Raw genomic sequence first — 19,934 nt, 5'->3', positions numbered from 1 at the left:
CAGTTCTGTACAATACAAATACAAGGGAAAACCCTTTTAAATAATTTTGACAGTTTACCCCATAAAGCCACGCCCCATTCGCGTATGCTGCAGATGCATTGGTCCACGATTTCACCCCGAGCTCCGATTGGTCAATTCCTGTAGGTTTCCCTCAGAACTGCAAGACGCCGATATTGCGTTACATTGTAGCAAAATGGCGGCTGTCATTCAGAATCCACTAAAAGCGTAAGTAATTAAAGACATTTAAGACATTGGGAATGATTACTTAGTTGCCAACTTGTACATTAAAACTGGCTGTTCCTGCATGTGTTTTTCAGCCGTGTGCATATGACAGATTAAGCTGTCCAAATTCATTTCTGTGTACTTCTTGCATTGCAAAGTAGCCTCGCATAGTTCTTTTATTCCACATAATTTTGACATTTAGTCTTTAACATGTGCGTTCGGCTGACTGGCATTTTGGCCGCACTAGATGAGCTTTTCCTCCGTACGGCTTCAACACAAGACAGTGTCGTCTTTCCTGGGCTATACATTTATTTAAAAACTGTCGACAACGTGCCTTTGCGCTGCACCGAATAATTGAAAGCCGATTTTCTTCGTGCTCGGTTGGGCATAGCAGAGGGATATCATCTGACATTCCCGAAAGTCGTTTATAGTTGGTTGGCAATTGCCGACATGTCAACTTTGGCTCCTCCGAGCGCAGACGTGGTCAGGACCCGGTAAAGCAAGGGAGGAGGCATTTTGTATTTGCATGCTTGCTGGCGAAATCGACTAAAGTGACAGCAATTTGAGTCCGCCGTTGGAAATAGCGTGTCACTCCGTGCTCAAATAGCCTGCGCTTTAGTCGTTTTTATCCTTCAACTTCAAAGAAATGCTCCACCTTTTTCTCCATTTCCCCCCTTTGTTCCACTGTATTGTTTCACCAATTCCACTCGTTAGCATGTTACTGTAAGTTAGACCCCGCTAGCCTCCTGCTTCATGTCATATTTCTTTTAACATTTACACTAATAATTGTTTGCGTTTGTTGTCACGCACATTCGGTTGGACGCGACCGAAGCATTCAGTCTGCATAGATGTGTTATCCTCATCACCACGGCTCGGTGGGACTGTGGAGGTAGAGCAGGCACTTCACTGTGCCTTTAAGTGGAGGAGTGCTGGAGATTAGCTTGGTCCAGGATCCTGGGCCCATCTGTCAGAGAGATGCTCCGACAGAGAGGAAGTGTTGGGCACAAGCAGGAGAACCATCTGCTCCTCCATAGAGGTACCCTGGCACCTCCGTGGGCTGTAAGCGCAAGGAGTGGACCACACATCACCCACACTGTTGCCATTGTTGTTATGACATTGTTACTACACCCTACACCTAGGGAAACGTACAGGATTTATTTTTTGATACCTGATTGTCCATTTCAAACTATTTATTTCCATTGGACATTGACATTTTTAGCAGAGGATCATTTTGCAGATGACCAGTTTGGAGACTAGTTATAGTAATCTAACCCAACTGAATTGCATTATTCTCTGGATGGCGGCTAAATGCAAAATGTCTGTTGAATCTGTGTTTTTTTTGTGTGGGGGTTTGGTTTTCTGCACTTTTCAGGCCATTGGTTGCATTGCAGCTTCATTGGGAATTGTCCAATACAATCACAGCCTCCCTCTGCTGTAGTGCTCAATGTAAATGTTAGATGAGCAGGATTGTTATTGTAAAGTGCATTTTCATTTATTGCCTTGTTGGACTATTTCCCTCTCTTGTGTCCCAACACGCTTCAGCATATGTCGACTGTCAAGCTGCTGCTTCATCTCAGAGACGCTTTAGCATTCTGATGTGGAATCGGTCTCCTTGCTATAAACTGTGCTTAATGAAGTGTTTCGATGTGCTATAATTAGCCTCTGTCTCGGGTTTTTGACTTCATTTCACACGTTTGCCAGATTATAATTAGTCACACTTGACGCTAATTGGATGTCGCTCCCGTGGACCATTTTGACCTTTTTTTTTTTTGTATTAAGATGATTCACTTCAGGGAAATGAAACGCTGGTTTGACTTTGTTGTAGGGTGGCGGATGAAGTTGCGGCGTGCAAGCCTGTGCACGCCTGTGTGAGGTCTGTCCCTATGAGCATGGGAGGACGGTAATCTCCAGAATCTGCTGATTAAAATGGAGTCTGGAATATTTGATTAAAAAAGAGGCTCACAAAGCTGCTCATTAAAATTTTAGCCACAGCTGGAGTTGGACACATCTTCCAGCCCACAGCTCTGCTGACATTACATCGGGAGCTCCTTCCCTATTCGTCAACTACCTTGTCGTTTGAGCTGAGTAGACTTTGAGTGAGCCGGTCCTGTTGTTGTTTGTTGGCACTGCAGTGTGGAGGTGTATGGTCTGGTTTTACTCCAGCCCTCACCCAGACTGTGTTGTTCTGATTGGTGTAATCAGCGGTTGTTGTCAGGATGCAGTTACTCTAGGTCCTCCTCTTCCTCCTCGTCCTCCTCTTCCCCCTCCCCCTCTCTTGTTATGTGGTGGCTCTAGCTTCCTGTGAAGGAGCAATGCACCTGCAAATTTGAGAAACCTCCCGAAGAGAATTGTAAAGAACTGCAATTGTGTTTGTAGATCAGATTTGTGTTCTCTTTTATTCTTCATGTCAGTCAGATCTCTGGAATGCTGTTGGGCCATGTTGAAGTAGACACTGGAGTTTATTCCCAACTGTCATGATCACTTTGCCTCTGAGCTACTCCACTGCAAAGTAAAGTTTGTCGTCAGATATGCAAATTGAGTGTTGACACATGTTCACATTACGGTTGCAACCATGTGACACGACGAACCGTTGACGGGAACACGCTGATAGCGGAGGCCCCACTGGCCACAAGATTTACTCTTGTTCCTCGGCCTCGTGCGTACACACTCACCTTCTCTACTCAACTGGAAGATATCGACGATGTGGGGCACATACCTCTGAGGCACCTCATTAAAAGCCCTAAAACAGTTTAGTTTACCGCCTCGAGGCAGCTACATTTTACAGGATAATTATGAATAATTACTGGATTCACAAAAAAATGGCTGTGATCAGGATACACAGGGAAATTACATTACTATAATAATAATAATGGTGCAAGCAATGAGCATTCAAGACAGTTTGTACACAAGCCGAGAGATTATCTAAACCTGTGGTTCCAAACTTGGGGGTCTGGACCCTTCAGGTGGTTGCAAGATGAATTTCAGGGGTTTATTAGCAAAAGAGGAAAGCAGAGTAACATATATTTCTGCTGCACAATGTTCTACTTCTTTTGCTTTCTTTTTTTTTTTTTTAAATTACTTAATCATTTTATTTCTTTTGGGAAAATGCTTCATGTGCAACTGGTAATGACCGTTTTGTTTTAAGCGCCAAAAAAAAAAAAGGTTGATCCAAAGTGTAACGGAAAGAGTGCACTTGAAATGATGGTAATAATTCTTCATTGTACAGGAAATATGTGCACACATCTATAGCAAGTACAGTAGGGCAAAGTGAACCAGGAAGCTGGTCTGTGAACCTTGATGGATGTTTAGAGCAGACAGTTTGTGTAATAGTTTGACTTTTGTTTTCCTCTTCCAAGTAAGAGGTTGTTAAAAATCTGTATGATTGTCAGATTGCTTGTGTTTATTGACTCAACTGACTTATTTAGCGATGTTTCTCAATTCCATGGATTTATTCTAACCACTCCACTGTCTTTGGACATTTCAAAGGACAGTGGTAAACCAGGAACATGTGCCTAAAAACTGACAGGACGGGAGAAGTTGTGTGCTGACATAGGTGTGGTGTGTGTGTGTGTGTGTGTGTGTGTGTGTGTGTCAGTGTGACACTCTGACACTCGCTTCCCTCCTGTGTTGTTCGATGTGTGGGTCTCTCGTCACTCATTGCAAGTGTCAGAAAGATCTCTCGCCAAAACCAGTGCACCTGCTGCTCGGGGCAGCGGGTCTGTGATGGAGAGCGTGTCGATCCACAGACAGACGACACCCTCCAGAAGACTTTCACCAATTATTTGTTCTCCCTCACACCGCTTCCAACCATTCCTTGCACATTTATTTCACTTGAGACGGTTCTATATCCTCTCTTGGTTTGTTCAACTCGAGTGTGTATGCTTTGAGCGTGCACTTTTACAGCTGGTCTGCTTTTAGCAAACTGATGTGTCACACTGCGTCTCATCAAAGCTGTGTCTCAATATCAGGGAGTAGCAGTGACGCAAATGGGTTAGTGTGTTGAGGATATTCTGTTGAAAATGACCACATAATGGTCCAGAACGATTTTTTTTTTTTTTTTGAGCCAAATACTTGTTTTTAAAATAAATAAACTGGTGACGATATCGAACATCTGATCTTGTGTGTTCAGTTTTGTGACCAAAGTTTTGATTCCTCTTGTAAAAATTCCTGCATCCTTAAGGGTGAGACAATGCAGGTACATCTCAGAAACTGCAGGACATCTTTAGAAGGCAGAGTGTAATAGTGATATGATTTTTGAACGACAATAAAGCCATAATCTTGGTATGATTGTAGCACAAGGAAGGATCTGCTTGTTGGCTTTTAACCTCCTTTTATCACCATCTTGCCTTTTTGAACCCTGTCGTGTTTTTATTTTCCTTTTCCCGTCATCTTCCTCACACCTTTCCACTCCTCCCTGCGCTCGCTCTGTACCTGCGCCTGTTTACTCTTCTCAGTCACACACTGACACGAAGCCCTGTCTTTCCCAGAAGCCTCACACACTGTGGCTTTGTCTGAACCGCAGAGCAGTGGACAGCATTCCTAACATGGCTGTTTATCTGCTGGACGTTGTCTCATCAAGGGGTAGGAGTAAATACGGAGGGAGGGAGAGCAGGACCTGGAAGACGATGACAAACCGGGCTCCCACCTCCTCCACCTCCCTTAGTTTTAAGATTCCAGGCTTGGCTTGCAGCTCATTAAGTTTCAGTTCAAAACGTCCGTCTTCCTAATGTAATTGAGAACACGTGGCGGAACTTCATTATGTGGACGTGGAAGTGTTCATGCTAGGCGAAGCATCAGTTCTAATTTGCCCTGCTGCCCCTGTGTTATAACAGCAGACTGTGGAAATCACACACAAAGTACCTTGCCATGATTTCAGAGTTGCAGCATTTACCCCCATCTTTGATGTAGTCAAATTAGAACCTGCCCTTGTGCTAGGCACTCTACTGAGATTAATTAAGTAGGCTAATTACCATACCAGGCGTGTGGCAAGCGATTGAGGGCTTGAATGTGAAATACCCCCCCCCCTCCCATTTCACTCTGAATATTAACATTGAAACCCTGAGGGACTGCCAAAATCTCAGTGGTGCTAAGAAAAGTGGAACTAAAGTGGGAGGAGGAGTGACTTTGTATCAGACAGCAGATTCTATGTTTTTGTAGTGTAACTCAGTCCATGTCGTGGTAGTTCACAGCCCATCTAGAATCAGATCAGACAAAGAGCCCACAGAGGTAATACATAATATGTTTAACCTAAAGAGTGGGAGCAGTGTTGTAACTGGGTTACATTGTTTTTTTCGGTCTTCCAACAAATTCTTCCCGACGGCACGCTGGAAGAGGACAGAAGCTCAGCTGTCGGTTTGAGACTTGCATTGAACAAGGCTGATTAGAAGCTTGAACAGACGCTAACGGCATTATTTGGGTTGAGGAGCATTTCTAAGGGATACAAATGTTGTAGCCGACTCGGCTCACTGATTTTAATAATCTGTAGCCAGCAACAGGCCATTATCAAGGCGGCATACATGAATTATAAAAAGCCTCGTCTGCACATCAGAGATTCTGAATGTGATCATATTATGGTTATTCTTCAAACCACATCGTCCGGTGTCACTGACCTCTGCTGATAATGTCACCCGGCCTGCAGATTGGGCGACCAGTTCTACAAGGACGCCATTGAGCAGTGCCGCAGTTACAATGCTCGCCTGTGTGCTGAACGCAGCGTCCGCCTGCCATTCCTGGACTCGCAAACCGGCGTGGCCCAGAACAACTGTTACATCTGGATGGAGCGGCATCACCGCAGCCCCGGTGGGTAAACACACGTAAAGGGTTAAGACCGTTTTTGGTCCATTGAACTTGTAAAATTAATGTCTGCATTGTCTAAAGCTATAGGGTTGTAAATACTAATTTCCATTATTGAATAATCTGTTGATTGACTGATTAATTAAAAAAAAGTAATCATTAATTTAATTTACTATTGGACAATAGTAGATAGTCCCCCTCAAAATGTTAACACACAGCCCAGGGTGTCATCTTCCACTCTTCTCTGGAATGGTTCATCAGGTGTTTCTACGTTGCAAAGATCCTGTAATGTTTTCAGCTCAAACTGTTGGTATTTTTTACAACTGTTATTGTACACAGGCGTCGCAGCCGGGCAGATGTACACGTACCCCGCCCGCTGCTGGAGAAAGAAAAGACGGCTGCACAACGCCACGGATACGCGCCTGGGCATCTACGGCCTCAAGCTCGGTGAGATCCCGTAGCCTCTTCTCCCCTAACTCCCCCCCCCCGCCCCCCGTTTCCCACCCACCTCCACCTCCTCCTTCCGCTCATGTGATGATCTGGAGTAATCTGGCTCAAAGCATGTCACTCTGTGGTCAGCGCACTGAGCAGAACAGGGTGCCTGTCATCTTCAGAGGATGAGATGTGTCTGTGTTCATCCCGGCTGGTAAACTTGTTTTGTGAGAAGTAGAACATGTAATTATATTTACCACTGCTGGGAGCAGTGAGACAGAGTTTGGCCACTGCAGACACTATTTAATAAATGTTGTGGAATTAAATTTGGCCTTCTCTGGCTGCCACTTGAAACCGCTCACTCAACACATTTACCCTCTCCTCTCTATTCTCTCTCTATCATATTTTCTCCTTACCACCTCCCTCGGTGATTGGTTTTTGTCTCCATCACTCTATTACTCTGACAACTCTTTCATCTCTCCATCCCGCCCCGTACTGTGCCATGCATTGTCTGTGTGTTTTTGTAGTGATTTATAGTGATCCTGAGCTCAAGAAAATGTGGGTCCATTCTGTGCACAAGGCTTGCATACCCACTATCCATAGGAATGACCAGGACAAAAGAGAGCATCTCACACGGAATCATCGTTGCATCTTTCACAATCCATTGTGTTCTGATAGATCTCCATGATTATGATGCTTTAGTCCAAAATGAATGTCTGCATTGCATTGTGGAAAGACAAATGTTTGGAAAGTTGAGAAAGTAAGAAAGAGGGAGCGGGCCTGGAAAGAGAAAGCGAGCTTGAGAGATAGCATATTATGAACCAAGCCTTTGTTTCCCAAACACATCCCACTGTAGCCTATTGTTTTCCACTGAGCTTGTGCTGGATAAGCCCGCACCACTCTGTTCCTTCCCTTCTCCAGCAACAGTGGATTGTATGTGCTGTCTGCCAGCGCCCAGCGGAGGGGAAACGTACCCTGATTTAACCTGGCGTGTCTTATATGGAGCACGTTCTGCAGCTGGGCAGAGGTGGCCAGCACAGGGCAGCAGCCAGAGTCTGTCTCGCTGGCTCGGCGGGCTAACTGATGGTGTGCTGGAGACGGGGGCTGCATGCAGAATCAGCTCCCTGCTGCAGGCTGCAGGCGGCTCTATTTTTAGCCCCCCAGCTCCCATGGGTTGGGAGAGGGGGGGGGGGTCTGTCTCGTCGCGGAGAGCTGAAAGTCAACGTGTGCAGACACAATGGTGAGGGGCTGCCTCCGCACGGCGGAGGGGGCACATTTTTAAGAGGAGCTTGTTGTATCTGCTTCTCACGGTGATCTCCTATATCTTACCTATGCAGCCTTCTGTCACTTCAGCACTTCATGTTCAATATTCTGCAAAAGCTCTCTAGTGGGTGCAGGGCTGATAGAAAGCTGGAGTCAGGGGGCTTTGAAGTGTGTCCTCTTTTCAAACACCCACAAAGCAACTAGATGCTCATGAAGCTGTCTGTGGAGAGGAGATTGTGTAAATAAGATCTGCAGATCCAACTGACTGTCAAAGCTTTTGTTTGCTCTGCTTTGTCTGCTCAACCTGCCTGCTGCCTACGCTGTTTGTTTGAATCCCCAGATGAACTGTAGGAGGAGATATCAGCATGATGTGTTCAGGTTAAAGCGATAAGCCACTTAACTACATTGTACCTCAGAGATTTCTGTTGATAGACAAAGTCAGCCTAATGACTGCATTCATGAGAGCTCTTCAATGACAATGCAAAATATAATCATTTTCAGTAATATAGATGTGAGGATGATGCGTTTTGTTGCAGGCAAAAAAAAAGACGATGACAACAAACAAAGGCTTCAGCAATTGGCCATATGTTTTTATATCACATCTAGTGTGAGCGGAAGAGAAGAGTTGTAATGGAAACGAATGCTGATGGAAAGCTGCTCAGAGTTTAGCTCCGATGCTTCTCGTCACAATTACAGTTCTTGATGGTGATGAAGGGAAAGAAACGGCACGCTGGAGTGCTGTAACGTACCGCGGCTTTGGGATCATTTGCGATAGACGGACTCCATTTGCTTCGATAATTTGCCCGTGGACGTGAGCAATAGACATGTGTTTGCATGCCCTTTTTTTAAGAACATGGTTTTGATGTTGTCTGTTTTTGTCTTTGTGCAGACGGCGGCCTCATGTCCAAGGACCCGTTGCCCGCCCAGAGCACCACGCTGGAGGCTCTGCTGCGAGGAGAGAGCCTGGACAAGAGGAACAGCTCGAAGAACGACGAGGAGAGCCTGCTGGAGATCCAGGTGAGTTCAGTCTGAAGCGCCCGCCGTTTGTATGCACATCTTTGCGTTTGGCAAACGTTTAAAGTGTAAATGTTCCCAATTGATTGGGGGTCCTGGCACCCCAACTGGTTGTCAAGGCAACTTGTCCAGTTTTTTTTTTCAGCGGAGCTGCAGGGCTCGTTAGCAGACAGCTGTCTCACTGCGAGGCATTTTGGACAAGTAGACTGCTTCACTTTGAATTCCCATTTACTGATTATTATACATGGTAACGATAATAAGTAATGCCCACATGATGATATGTTCAGTAGCGCTGTACAGACAGAAAGACGGTGCTTGGGGGGGTAATCGCTCATCTCTCCTCTCGAGACAAAGAGTTCATTTACATATTTGCATGCTCCTGGTAATAAACAAATAACTGCAATAAAGATCCTTTAAGTACCAGTATGATCTGTGAGCATTTCAACATGTGTCAAAAAACACAGATGGTTTGGAGAACTTAAAAAAATGAATTGATCTCTCCTCTGTTGTTGCTGATCCGTGTGTGTTCTTCAAGCTGGTGCTTTAATCAGAGCTGAGTTGATGGTTTGTCCTTTCTCTGTCTCTCTGCCTCAGAGGGTTCTGGAGGCAGACGCAGCAGAAGATGCTTTCCATGATGACGACGAATATGAGGTGAACACTCCCAAGAAGAGGCATCGGGGCAAAGGAAGAGTAAGTGCCCACATTACACAAGTTGTCTTTCACTCATCTGCATTATCAGACAGTTTAATGAACAGTTTAGTTTCTTTATGAGACATATTTACATCTAGATAGGGGATTGTCTGTATTATACACACCTACAGAGCTGCATCTAATATGTGCATGTTGAAAAGCTCAGGGCATGCATTTCTTTATAGGTCAAATTTTGGAGTGCAACTTTTCTTTGTCTAAAAAGTGAAATCTCCACCACCGATGTAGAAAACAACAGGGTAGAAGAGAATTTTGAGAGAGAATTTTGATGCGGTTGGAGTGTTTATTAATGTATGTTGCATGCTGCAAATATGGGTCCATATTTTAATAATTAATGTATTTTTATTATTATTATTCAGTGGGTTTTATTTTCTATTCATGTTGTGCATTCTATGTATTTCATTAAGAATGTTTTATTTCCCATCTTCTTTTCCCAGTTTTTATGTTATGTCTATCTTCCCTTATTGTAAGGCACTTTGTTTTATATTTATTGTATAAAAGGTACTCTACAAATGTAGCTTATTATTGATGTATATGATGATTATTGTTATAATGATAATTATTATTATTGTCCTTAGGGTCGGGGTTCAGGCCGCAAGAAGGCAGAGGTGAATGAAGACAAGCCATATGTCTGTGACAGTAAGTAGAGATGAATTCTGAAACATGAGGTTTGTTGTTCATTGTTTCTGTATAATCTGCTGATTTCAGAGCCTTTTCATTAAAATATTCTTAGTTTGACTCTTTGTAATATTTTTTTAATAAATGCCCTTATCCATTCTAACTAAATTCAGTTCCCTTTTATTAGATCTAAAAGGAAGTTTTCTTATCTTAAACAATTGCACCCGATTTGTTTATTTAAAAAAGAATATTATGACACTTTTGTGTCATAAAATAGATTCTTTTGTGCCGTACTATATGTTATGACTTTTTCGTGATATTCTGTAACTTTGCTTTGACATTTCATGACATGTCATAACATTACTTTGTGACATACTATACTTTGAATAGTATGACGTTAAAATGTCAAGTTAATTATATTTTATGACTTGTCATATTATGACATATATTACCTTTTTTCGACATACTACTATTACTCTTTAAAATACTTTTTATGACATACTATACAATAACCTTCAATGACTTTCTTATTACTTTTTTTGACAATTTAATAACATACCTTTCTAAGCTTATTTATTTTTTAAGAACCTGTTCTAAAAGAGACCGCAGTCTGACTTGTCTTCTTACTTATTAGCGTTACACTGTATATGTATAGAATATCCACAGATCACAGTCACGGCCTCTTTTCTCAGAGTCACCTCCCTGTAACTCAAACCTGTCTTTTAGATGGAACCAAAGGTGTCACTGTAGTCGCAAGTATTCCTGTACATGCAAGTTGTATGTGGAAACTCTAGGTAGAGGGTATTGGATGTTGTGACTCTTCTTGAAAGACACATACTCATGCTGGTGTTTTCTCCATTTCAGACAGATACAAACAAAAGCAGAACTCAAAATCTTCGGCTTCAGGTATCTTGATTTGTTTATTTTTTTGACAGCAGTTTTTTTCTGCTGTGATTGTTGATGTAGCCCCTTTTTATATTATCTTACTTTTCTCAAGCTGAAAAGTGAATAGGACTGAACATCTGCCTTCTGTTTCAGTCTGTGCGAAGCGCTACAGGAACCGTACGGGACTAAGCTACCACTACACCCATTCCCACCTCGCAGAGGAGGGCCGAGCCGGAGAGAGAAGCTCCGTGGCGTCTAAATCCCCCTCTGCACAACAGACTGACAGACACAAGCGTAAGATTGCACTGCTGCACCTGTAGTACTAAATCCTAATTGGTTTCATCAACCAAACCATCACTCACCATTACATACGATAAGCCTGTCTGTCCCATTAGATTGCTTCACTCTAATGCTGCGCTGACCTTTGCCATTTCATGTACAGCTTTCAAGTGAATGCTTTCTAAGTTTCACTTGTACTTTGATTAGTTTTTTTCAATTTCTTTAATTGATTTTATATATTAAAAGATTTTTGAGGGGCATTTGGGACTTTAGATTGATAGCACATTGTAGAGATACACAAAAGGCCATCAAAAGCACAAGATGATTCATTGAGAAAAGAAAACAAGTTTTATTTACGCGCACATTATGCTTAAAATAATTGCTATTGTATTTAAAAAGTTTGACATGCTCAGCCATTGTCAACTGTGCCTAAAACTACAACTTTCTTTTAGGTCCAAAGGGTCCAGGTGGGACCAGTATTCCCAACAACTACTGTAATAAATGCCAGGGCTCACTCAAGAAAACGGGTAAATCTGGGTCTCCCTACTCAACCTGCCAATGCAAAAGTGAGTACACCAAAGAATAATATCAATGCAATACATAATGTATGTCCAAACTGATACTTCAAAGTGTATCGATGGGAAGAAACGGATGGTCTCGCTTCATGATGCTGCTTTCGTTGTCCATCACCTGTGCACTGACTGTTGCCCTGCTCTGTGCCAGCTGGCCGCGGAGATGAGAAGGAAGATGGGACCTTCACTGGAGCAGAGGAGCTGTTCGGCACCACCTCGGAGAGCGACACCTCTACCTTTCACGGCTTCGAGGACGATGAGCTGGAAGAGCCCGCCACTAAGCGCAACGGAATATCCAACCGACACAGATAGAGAGAACCATTTAGATTTGAAGATACTTTTTTTTCGTATGGATTAACCTCTGGCAAAAATCTGCTGCTTCTTTTTCAATGTTTTTTGTTTGCAGAAAGCACAAAGTGATAATTTCAGGACAGAAATGCAAGTGGTATTTTATCTACTGAACATTGTTGAATAATTTATGAACACCTTTTTTTTATATATAAATATATATATCTATATATATATAGATATATATATTAACTTTCAAGGCTATGAACGACTGACAGTGTTTCTTGACAAGTGACTTGGTCTCTTTGCAAAACAGAAGATGGAGTGTGATTTTTGTTCCCGTCACTGCAGCAGAAGGAGCTTACATGTTATGAACAAAAAACACTGGAGAAATTTTAACAATTGAAAATAAGGCATAAATAATACAGTACATTTGGGAGATGATTGAATGTCACTGCAGACCCATACTTGAGCTACTGGGTGTTTTTGAATCAGTAGTCGGGTGTGACTATGAAGGTCTCTGCTCCTGCTCTAACCCTGGATTAAACTTGTATGAAAATGAAGGAACCAATGAAAGGACTGCCACAGGCCACTGGAAATGTTTGGAGATGAAGAAGTCTTTAAATATATTTTTTACAGATATATAGATAACTAAATTAAGGAAAGGTAAGCAAAGTTATTTTTTAAAAATTGTATAAATCTAAGAAATTCTTTAGATGCTTGATTAGCGTAAATGTCATTATTTCTAAATGCAGTGTTGTATGTACATTATACAGTCAGACAAATGTAGTGGTATCTGGCTTTGGAAATAAATATCACTAAATCTCCTGTATCGTTCTCATGCTAGCTTAGGTTGGAAATGTTGGTCCAAACTAAATGATCTCAACAAGTCCTGAATGGGTTGCCATGTGGGTTTTGTTAGCATGCTAAGATGGTGAACATGGTAAACATTACACGTAGTAAACATCAGCATGTGAGCATGCTAGCATGCTGATGCTAGCGTTTAGCCCTAAGCAGCCTATTCACAGCCTCACCTTATGGCTGTAGACTCGTGTTCACACATATTAAGTGCGAGCCTAACCCATATTGTCTGTCCTGTACCGTAGGAGCCCCCAGCACATTGGCATGTGGCCCAGAGGTGGGGATGACCAGTGAAGAAAAGGATTAAACTCTGGAAAAACGAAGGAGCCTTCATGTCCCTTCTGATTTGGGCCGGAAAAAACTGACTGAAACAGATGAACAGACATCCTCCACTTCTACAGGCCATGTGGCTTAATTGAAGCAACGGCTCCCTTGACGATATGTATTGATCCCTTCTGAACATTTGAAATGTGAGGAGATCCAGCTTCATTGCATCCTTTCTGCACTGTGCTGGAGCTCCACTGAGCAATGGGAACACTAAAGGCCAGACCTTTGGACTGTTTGTGCCCAACTGGTGCATTTGGGGCCCAGCCTGCCCACTCCTGCTCTGTGACTGTGTGTCTGCCGTGTGATCCGATGTGACACTAAGACGTCATTATCCCCATCACTGTGCCAGCCCGCCGCTCTGCACTGGAAACCAGCTCTGACAGCCATGACCCTCCAACCTGATTGGACCAGTGATCCCCTGACCCCCCCAGCCATAAACATGGTGCTCAATTCCACCACTATTACATGAAGACCTCTGGACTACTGTATTAATAACCTGACATGGACGCAAAGGTTTTTATCTTTCTGCCTCTGTCCTTTTGTCTGTTTTTGCTCTCTATTTCCCGGGCCTCTCTGATCTCATTCAGACTCTAATGCGTTGCAGTAATTTATCTATTTTTTATTATTTTATTTTTTTTGCATCTTTTCTCTGTTGTATAATATTTCTATGTTTTGATCTCTTTAAAGTTTGATTAGTATGACTTCTTGGGTTTGTTCGGACTGTATTGATACCTCTGTCCTGATCAGGTGCACAATAGCCACAACTACTCAGGCATCTTTCATTTCCTCTGCTGTTGATTGTTCAGCAACGTAGTCCTGATTCATGTGATTGTATTCAGTTTGCAAGGAGGAACAATAACGCCACACCGGGATCCTATTATAATCAACTCATTAAAAAAATAAAATAATAATAATCTAAATGCTGCACTCATGCTACAGGTAAACATTGCAATAACAAGCTTCAACTTTGTCTGGTCTCTGCTGATTTTGCCTCTGCTTTCCATTTTGAAAATCTACTGTCTCTGCAGATTGTGAGTGACAGCAGCGAGAACCATCTCCGATTCATTTGAAAACGATATTGTTGCGAGAGAGACATAACTCTGCTCTCATCCCCATACTTAATGAGAAGAAAACTGTAAATCAAAGTTATGTGACATTTCCGTTGAGTGCTTTAGAGGGCCTAATTGCTTTATGACATTTAGAAGGTGCTTGCAGTACTATATCAAAAAGCCTTTTAGGTCCATAGGTTGCACTCACTGTGTAAGAGGTCTGTGTCCTTCCATGTGGTCATTCAGTATCGCTACAATGTAATAATAGCCACTCCGTTTTTGAAGGTAACCATTAATCCTACATGTCTGGTGTGACTTGCGAAAGTGTTTGTGCGTTCAAGCCGTCTTTCTTCACTTCCCTCAGGGACCCTTCACACAACGGTTTATCTCCTCTGGACAAAGAATGGATCTGAGACTTCTCAATTATCTTGTCTTCTTTTGTATGTGGCGTTTCCACAATGAAATGGGTCGTTGTGTCTTTTATCTTCCAAAGTCATGCCAGTAAGTGAAAGCATGTGTTCATCAATCATAACCTGCTTAATGTTACCTGCCGTATATGAACAGGCCTATAGTGTGGTGCAGTTCTGAACAATAGGAGACGCTCCTAAATGCAAAAGTCAGTGATGTCTGCTTCGAACTGTGTGTCACCAATCATTGAATAGCCTGTATACCTCGTCAAAGACACAGCAATAGGCCCTGATACTCTTGTCAAAGCCTGCGGGAGGATCGGGGTGGAACGGAGCCAAGAGGAGATGAAATGGACACGACTGGCCGTTTGTTTCATCTTCAGCTGTAAATATGAGTTGAAATGGAGAGAATGAAGAAGTCTTTGTTTGTTAAACTATTTTTATTGTTCTGAAAAAATAAAGAAAAATAATAAAGAATGAATGGTAACGTTCAATGTTTTTTTTCCCTGATAAAGACCAAGGGGACTTCTTGAAAATGCAGCCTAGATTATATCCTCGGATCGATGGGTTGGAGTGACCCTCGGACTCCGTGAGCAGACAAAAAGAAACACAAATTGAGTTTGTGAGAGCAGAAGTACGAACAAGACGACACAGCGGGCTCTTATTGATCTGCAGGTGTTGCTTAAGAAAGCACAAGTTGCTATAAGCCTCGTATGAGTGATGTAGTCTGCCTGCAGAGAGACATTTACGATTGCCAGTGTATGCGATCTGAACGTTAACTGCAGGTATGAGGGAGGGAAATGCTTCAGCCACGGCTCGACCTTCCTCTTGCACTCAAAGATGAACGGTTTCATATTTTGTTGGTCAAAAGTCAAGGTCAACGTGACGTCACGTCATGAATGTGATATCTCAGGAATACCTTGAGAATATTTCTTCAAATTTGTTACAAACATCCACTAAAAAAAATATGTTCTCAGGCATAGGTCTGGAATTAATATGCTAATTATGACAATTTCATACAAACATAATCATTTAAATGATGATTTTCCACAAACATGGATGTAATTTCCAACTTGAGGCATACAGCCACAAGGTGACGTTTTACCATGAATCTTTTTTTATGACTTTAAAGAACTAGTATACTATACATTGTATATGACATGCTATAGTATGACATTGTTATGCTAATAGATTTGTATTTCATTATAAATGTACAAATATTGTACGTATTATAATATTCTGTACTATGACTTGTTATTGTCATGTTTTGGCTTTTTTTTTTGACATACAATACCATGCAATTTTTGGGGAGTTTTTATGACAATGTAGTATATAATCTACTATGACCTTTTTATGAAATGCAATATTTTTACATTTTTTATGATGTATGATTATACAAATATTCCTTTATATCTTTCCAACATGCTTTAGCATTTTCTTTTTTACTGTGACGGTTTAGATTTTTTTTTTTTGCCATACAAACTTTTTTTATGGCATACTTTACTATGACTTGTATTCAAAATAGCAATGGGACTTTTTTATGGCATATTATGCCATGCAATTTTTTTGACAGTATAATATGAGATTATTTGGACATAGTATAACTTTTAAAAAGTTTTTTCAACATACTATATTGTATGACTTTATGACTTTTATGACTATCCTTTTTTTTGTTATATATGGTGCAACATGCAAAAGTATGACTTTTCTTTGACGTATAACAATATGACTGACATTTCTTTTTTTCAACATAATATAGCGGGATTTCTATGCATTTTAATTTTTTTCCAACATACTATACTATAGTACCCTCCATATTTATTGACAAATAAATATGTGCAAAACAGGTTGTGAAAAAAAATATTATTATTATTGGCACCCCTTCATTTAATATCTGATCTGAGACCATTCCTCCATGCAGAATCTCTCCAGATCCTTCAGATTCCCAGGTGGACGCTTGTGGACGCTCCTCTTCAGCTCATCCCACAGATGTTCTGGGGTTTAGGCCTTGGGACTGTGATGGCCATGACAAAACCTTTATTCTGTGGTCAGTGAACCATTTCTGTGTAGATTTTGAGGTGTGCTTCGGATCATTGTCCTGCTGGAAGGTCCAACCACGGCCCATTGTAAGCTTCCTGGCACAGGAATCAAATAATGTACTTAAAATGAAAGGGCACGATTTTTGTCAATATTTTGAGTGAAAGACCAAGAAGATAAACAGCAAAGAATTTTTTTCACAGCCTGTTTTGCTCATATTTACTAAGGGTGCCATCATTCTGGAGGGCATTGTATACTCTGACTTTCATTTGACATACATATGATTACAAAAATATACAAACTGTACTATGACTATTTATTCAATTTCTTTTTTAATGCATACTATACCACGACTTTGTTTAGAAGCACTATTTAATTAACCCTTTCTAAGTACTATACCATGACTTTACTGTATGTATTTTGACTTTTTTATGACTCTTATTTTTCAACATACTGTAGTATGATTTTTTATTTGTGATATTCAGTTATACAAATAAAATTGAATCAAAGTTAATTAGATTTGGCTTTTTTCAATATTACATACTCACTTTTTGTAGTATTTTTTTCGCCATTCTATACTATAGTTTTTTCGCCGTGTTTCTTTTTCTTCAGAATATGACCTTTTAATGAGCCTTATACTTTTGCATTTAGTTTTTTTAAATAAACTATAGTTTGTCCTTTTTCAACATATACAATACTATATTTTCTTTCTTTCTATACTTAGACATTTTATTTATAGTAATACGTTTTAATATAGCATTTAAAGTCAAATGTAATAAATAAAAAAAAGTATGTATAACATGTCCTAAAAATCATAACATGTCATAAATGTCATTTAAAAAAGAATACTATATAGCTATACTCTACAATGTCATAAATCATTGTATGTATGACTATGCTATTACTTTTTGACATGCTTTATTATGACTTTTTTATGACACCTTTTGTGTGGCATCCCTTTCAAAAGCTGGTCAAACATTCCTTTATTCAGTCCCCCTCAAGATGAATTCTAATAACTTCAGTGATCCCTTAATTCTCATCAACAGGTTTAAAATTTGAATTTGGTCAACACCAAATATCTTACAATGAAATTCCCATCCGCCTTGGCATTGTTTGCTAGCCGACGACCTGCTGCTAAACCTCTAGGTTTCTTGATGCAAGAAGATAAATACTGTTACTGATGAGGACTGCTACACAAACAAATACAAACATGTGTGTGTGTGTGTGTGTGTGTGTGTGTGTGTGTGTGTGTGTGTGTGTGTGTGTGTGTGTGTGTGTGTGTGTGTGTGTGTGTGGTGGTAAACACAGAAACAAGGCAAAATAAATCATCGGGTGGCCCTGAGAGCTCAATACACTATGTATATGTATCAAGAAACTCATGCAGATGGTGACAACACAAACAAAGAAAAAACCACACATGCAAAGCTTTTAGGCAAAACGCAGCAAATAGAGAAAAAACACAACTGAAAAATACATCAGATCTACTGTAAACTGAAACAGAGGAGACATATCTGCTTCTTTTGTTTCATGACGTAGAGAAGCAAACACCAACACAGGTCCAGAGTCTTTTATTATTATTATTATTTGGTACCCATGAATATAGCAGGTGCTTGAGTGTTTTGGAGTGCCAGTAGTCATCTTGCTGATTGAGAAACTAAAAGCACAAAATACCCTGAATATGTTACATGCATAGTAATGTGCCCATATTATAATACAGTGTGCTTTTGGATAAGGAAATGTAGCCAATGTACATCTATAATGCACCCTGTACATAGTCATCGTGTTTGTGCTGAGAATAACATTTGGTACATAGTTACTAATATGACCTGTACAGTTCATTGCAACGGGTCTAATAGAAAATTATAGGTGATACACTCATTCAGCAGTGCAGTCTGCCACTGGCCTCCAGGGGGAGCAGTGAGGCGAACATCTCCTCGTACAAAGTGCTTTCTGTCTGTGTAAGAAGTTTGCAGCCACAGACGCATTATCGTTCAAATATTGTTCCTAGTTGCTTTCCTGTCCGCTGGCTGAGGAGTGTTGCTCCAGTTCAGGGTCATTCCTTGTCTGTGGTGTGTCTTTGGAGAGTCAAACCATCTTCCCCTCTTTCTCCATTATGGTCCAGTAACATGCACCATTTCCCTCATAGTCATTAAAACACATGACAATTATTAGACGTAGAGTCACAACATACATTTTGCCAAACTGAAGTTGGCAGGTTTCATTGTTTTGACAAAACAAAAGATGAGATATCCATGCAGTAAAAAAGCAACAAAACATAAATGATCCCATATTGGGCTGCAGGCCTTGTGATATATCCATGATTGGAGAACAACTAGGTTTCATCATGAAGTCGGTTTAATACGGCTCTGTTGCTGGTCCTGTGGTTTAACCACCACTAGATGGACCCATGGCACTGGAAACTTAAAAAAACTAACTGGAAGCCGACAAAGCGTGTGGATGCTGTTTCACATGTGACTGTGCACGCTAGGACTGCGACTAAAGTAAACGCTCCAATCACTGATTCACACAACCATGCGGGTCATGTTTGCGTTTGAAGCTTCTCGGTTATTCACACACACTTTGGGAATGAACTCATTTGACTGTGCAGCCTGAAATGTTTGTTTGGAACTTAAAGAGTGAACGTTCAGTAAAAACAATTTGCCAACTGGATTAAATTAATCTTTTCCATAAGTCTCTTAACAAAGCGCTGTTGTACAAACAACACATCCTCAACAAAGACATGTAAATGAAACATGCAATGGTGCAGTGTTAATGCTACATTAAGCCCTTATGCCAGATTTTGGAATGTAATGAAGCATGAAAAGGTGTATCTTCAGAAGTCGCTATTGTAGATGTTGTTAAATCAAACAGTTGTATTCCTGAATACTGCCAAAATACAATTTAAATGACATGTGCTTTATAATGAACAGATATAATACAACTTTTAAGGATATAAAAAGGATATATTTCCACAAAAAAAAGGTGCACTTAATTTATTGCTGGCTGCCTTGTGAGTACAGAGACATTTGCAAAATACCGTATGTTTGTATCTGTTTCTGTGCCTCTTTGACCTCCTTGGCCCCAGCTGTTTAATCAACTCATTGCAATTCAAATGCTGTGGCAAATAGCTTTTAAATGTATTTTTTGTCAAAGAATATTGGTGCAACACCCCAGATGTG

The 19,934-nt window shown here is 40.9% G+C and overlaps 1 protein-coding gene across 1 annotated transcript; it reads left to right on the top strand.

Annotated features, from left to right (window-relative positions):
• Positions 1–193: 193 nt before the first annotated feature.
• LOC306743843 (zinc finger protein DPF3-like) lies at positions 194–12,098 on the top strand (the record flags this gene model as incomplete). Its single annotated transcript, XM_079226408.1, has 10 exons — positions 194–225; positions 5,861–6,021; positions 6,355–6,462; positions 8,600–8,727; positions 9,319–9,414; positions 10,011–10,071; positions 10,915–10,956; positions 11,089–11,229; positions 11,667–11,780; positions 11,938–12,098. 10 exons carry the CDS (start codon positions 194–196, stop codon positions 12,096–12,098), a joined length of 1,044 nt encoding a protein of 347 aa, XP_079082534.1.
• Positions 12,099–19,934: the final 7,836 nt, after the last annotated feature.

This window comes from Taurulus bubalis (assembly GCF_910589615.1).
Source record: "Taurulus bubalis genome assembly, chromosome: 1".
NCBI lineage: Eukaryota > Metazoa > Chordata > Actinopteri > Perciformes > Cottidae > Taurulus > Taurulus bubalis.
Note: the sequence above shows the minus strand (reverse complement) of the source record. Positions and strands in the feature narration are given on the sequence as shown.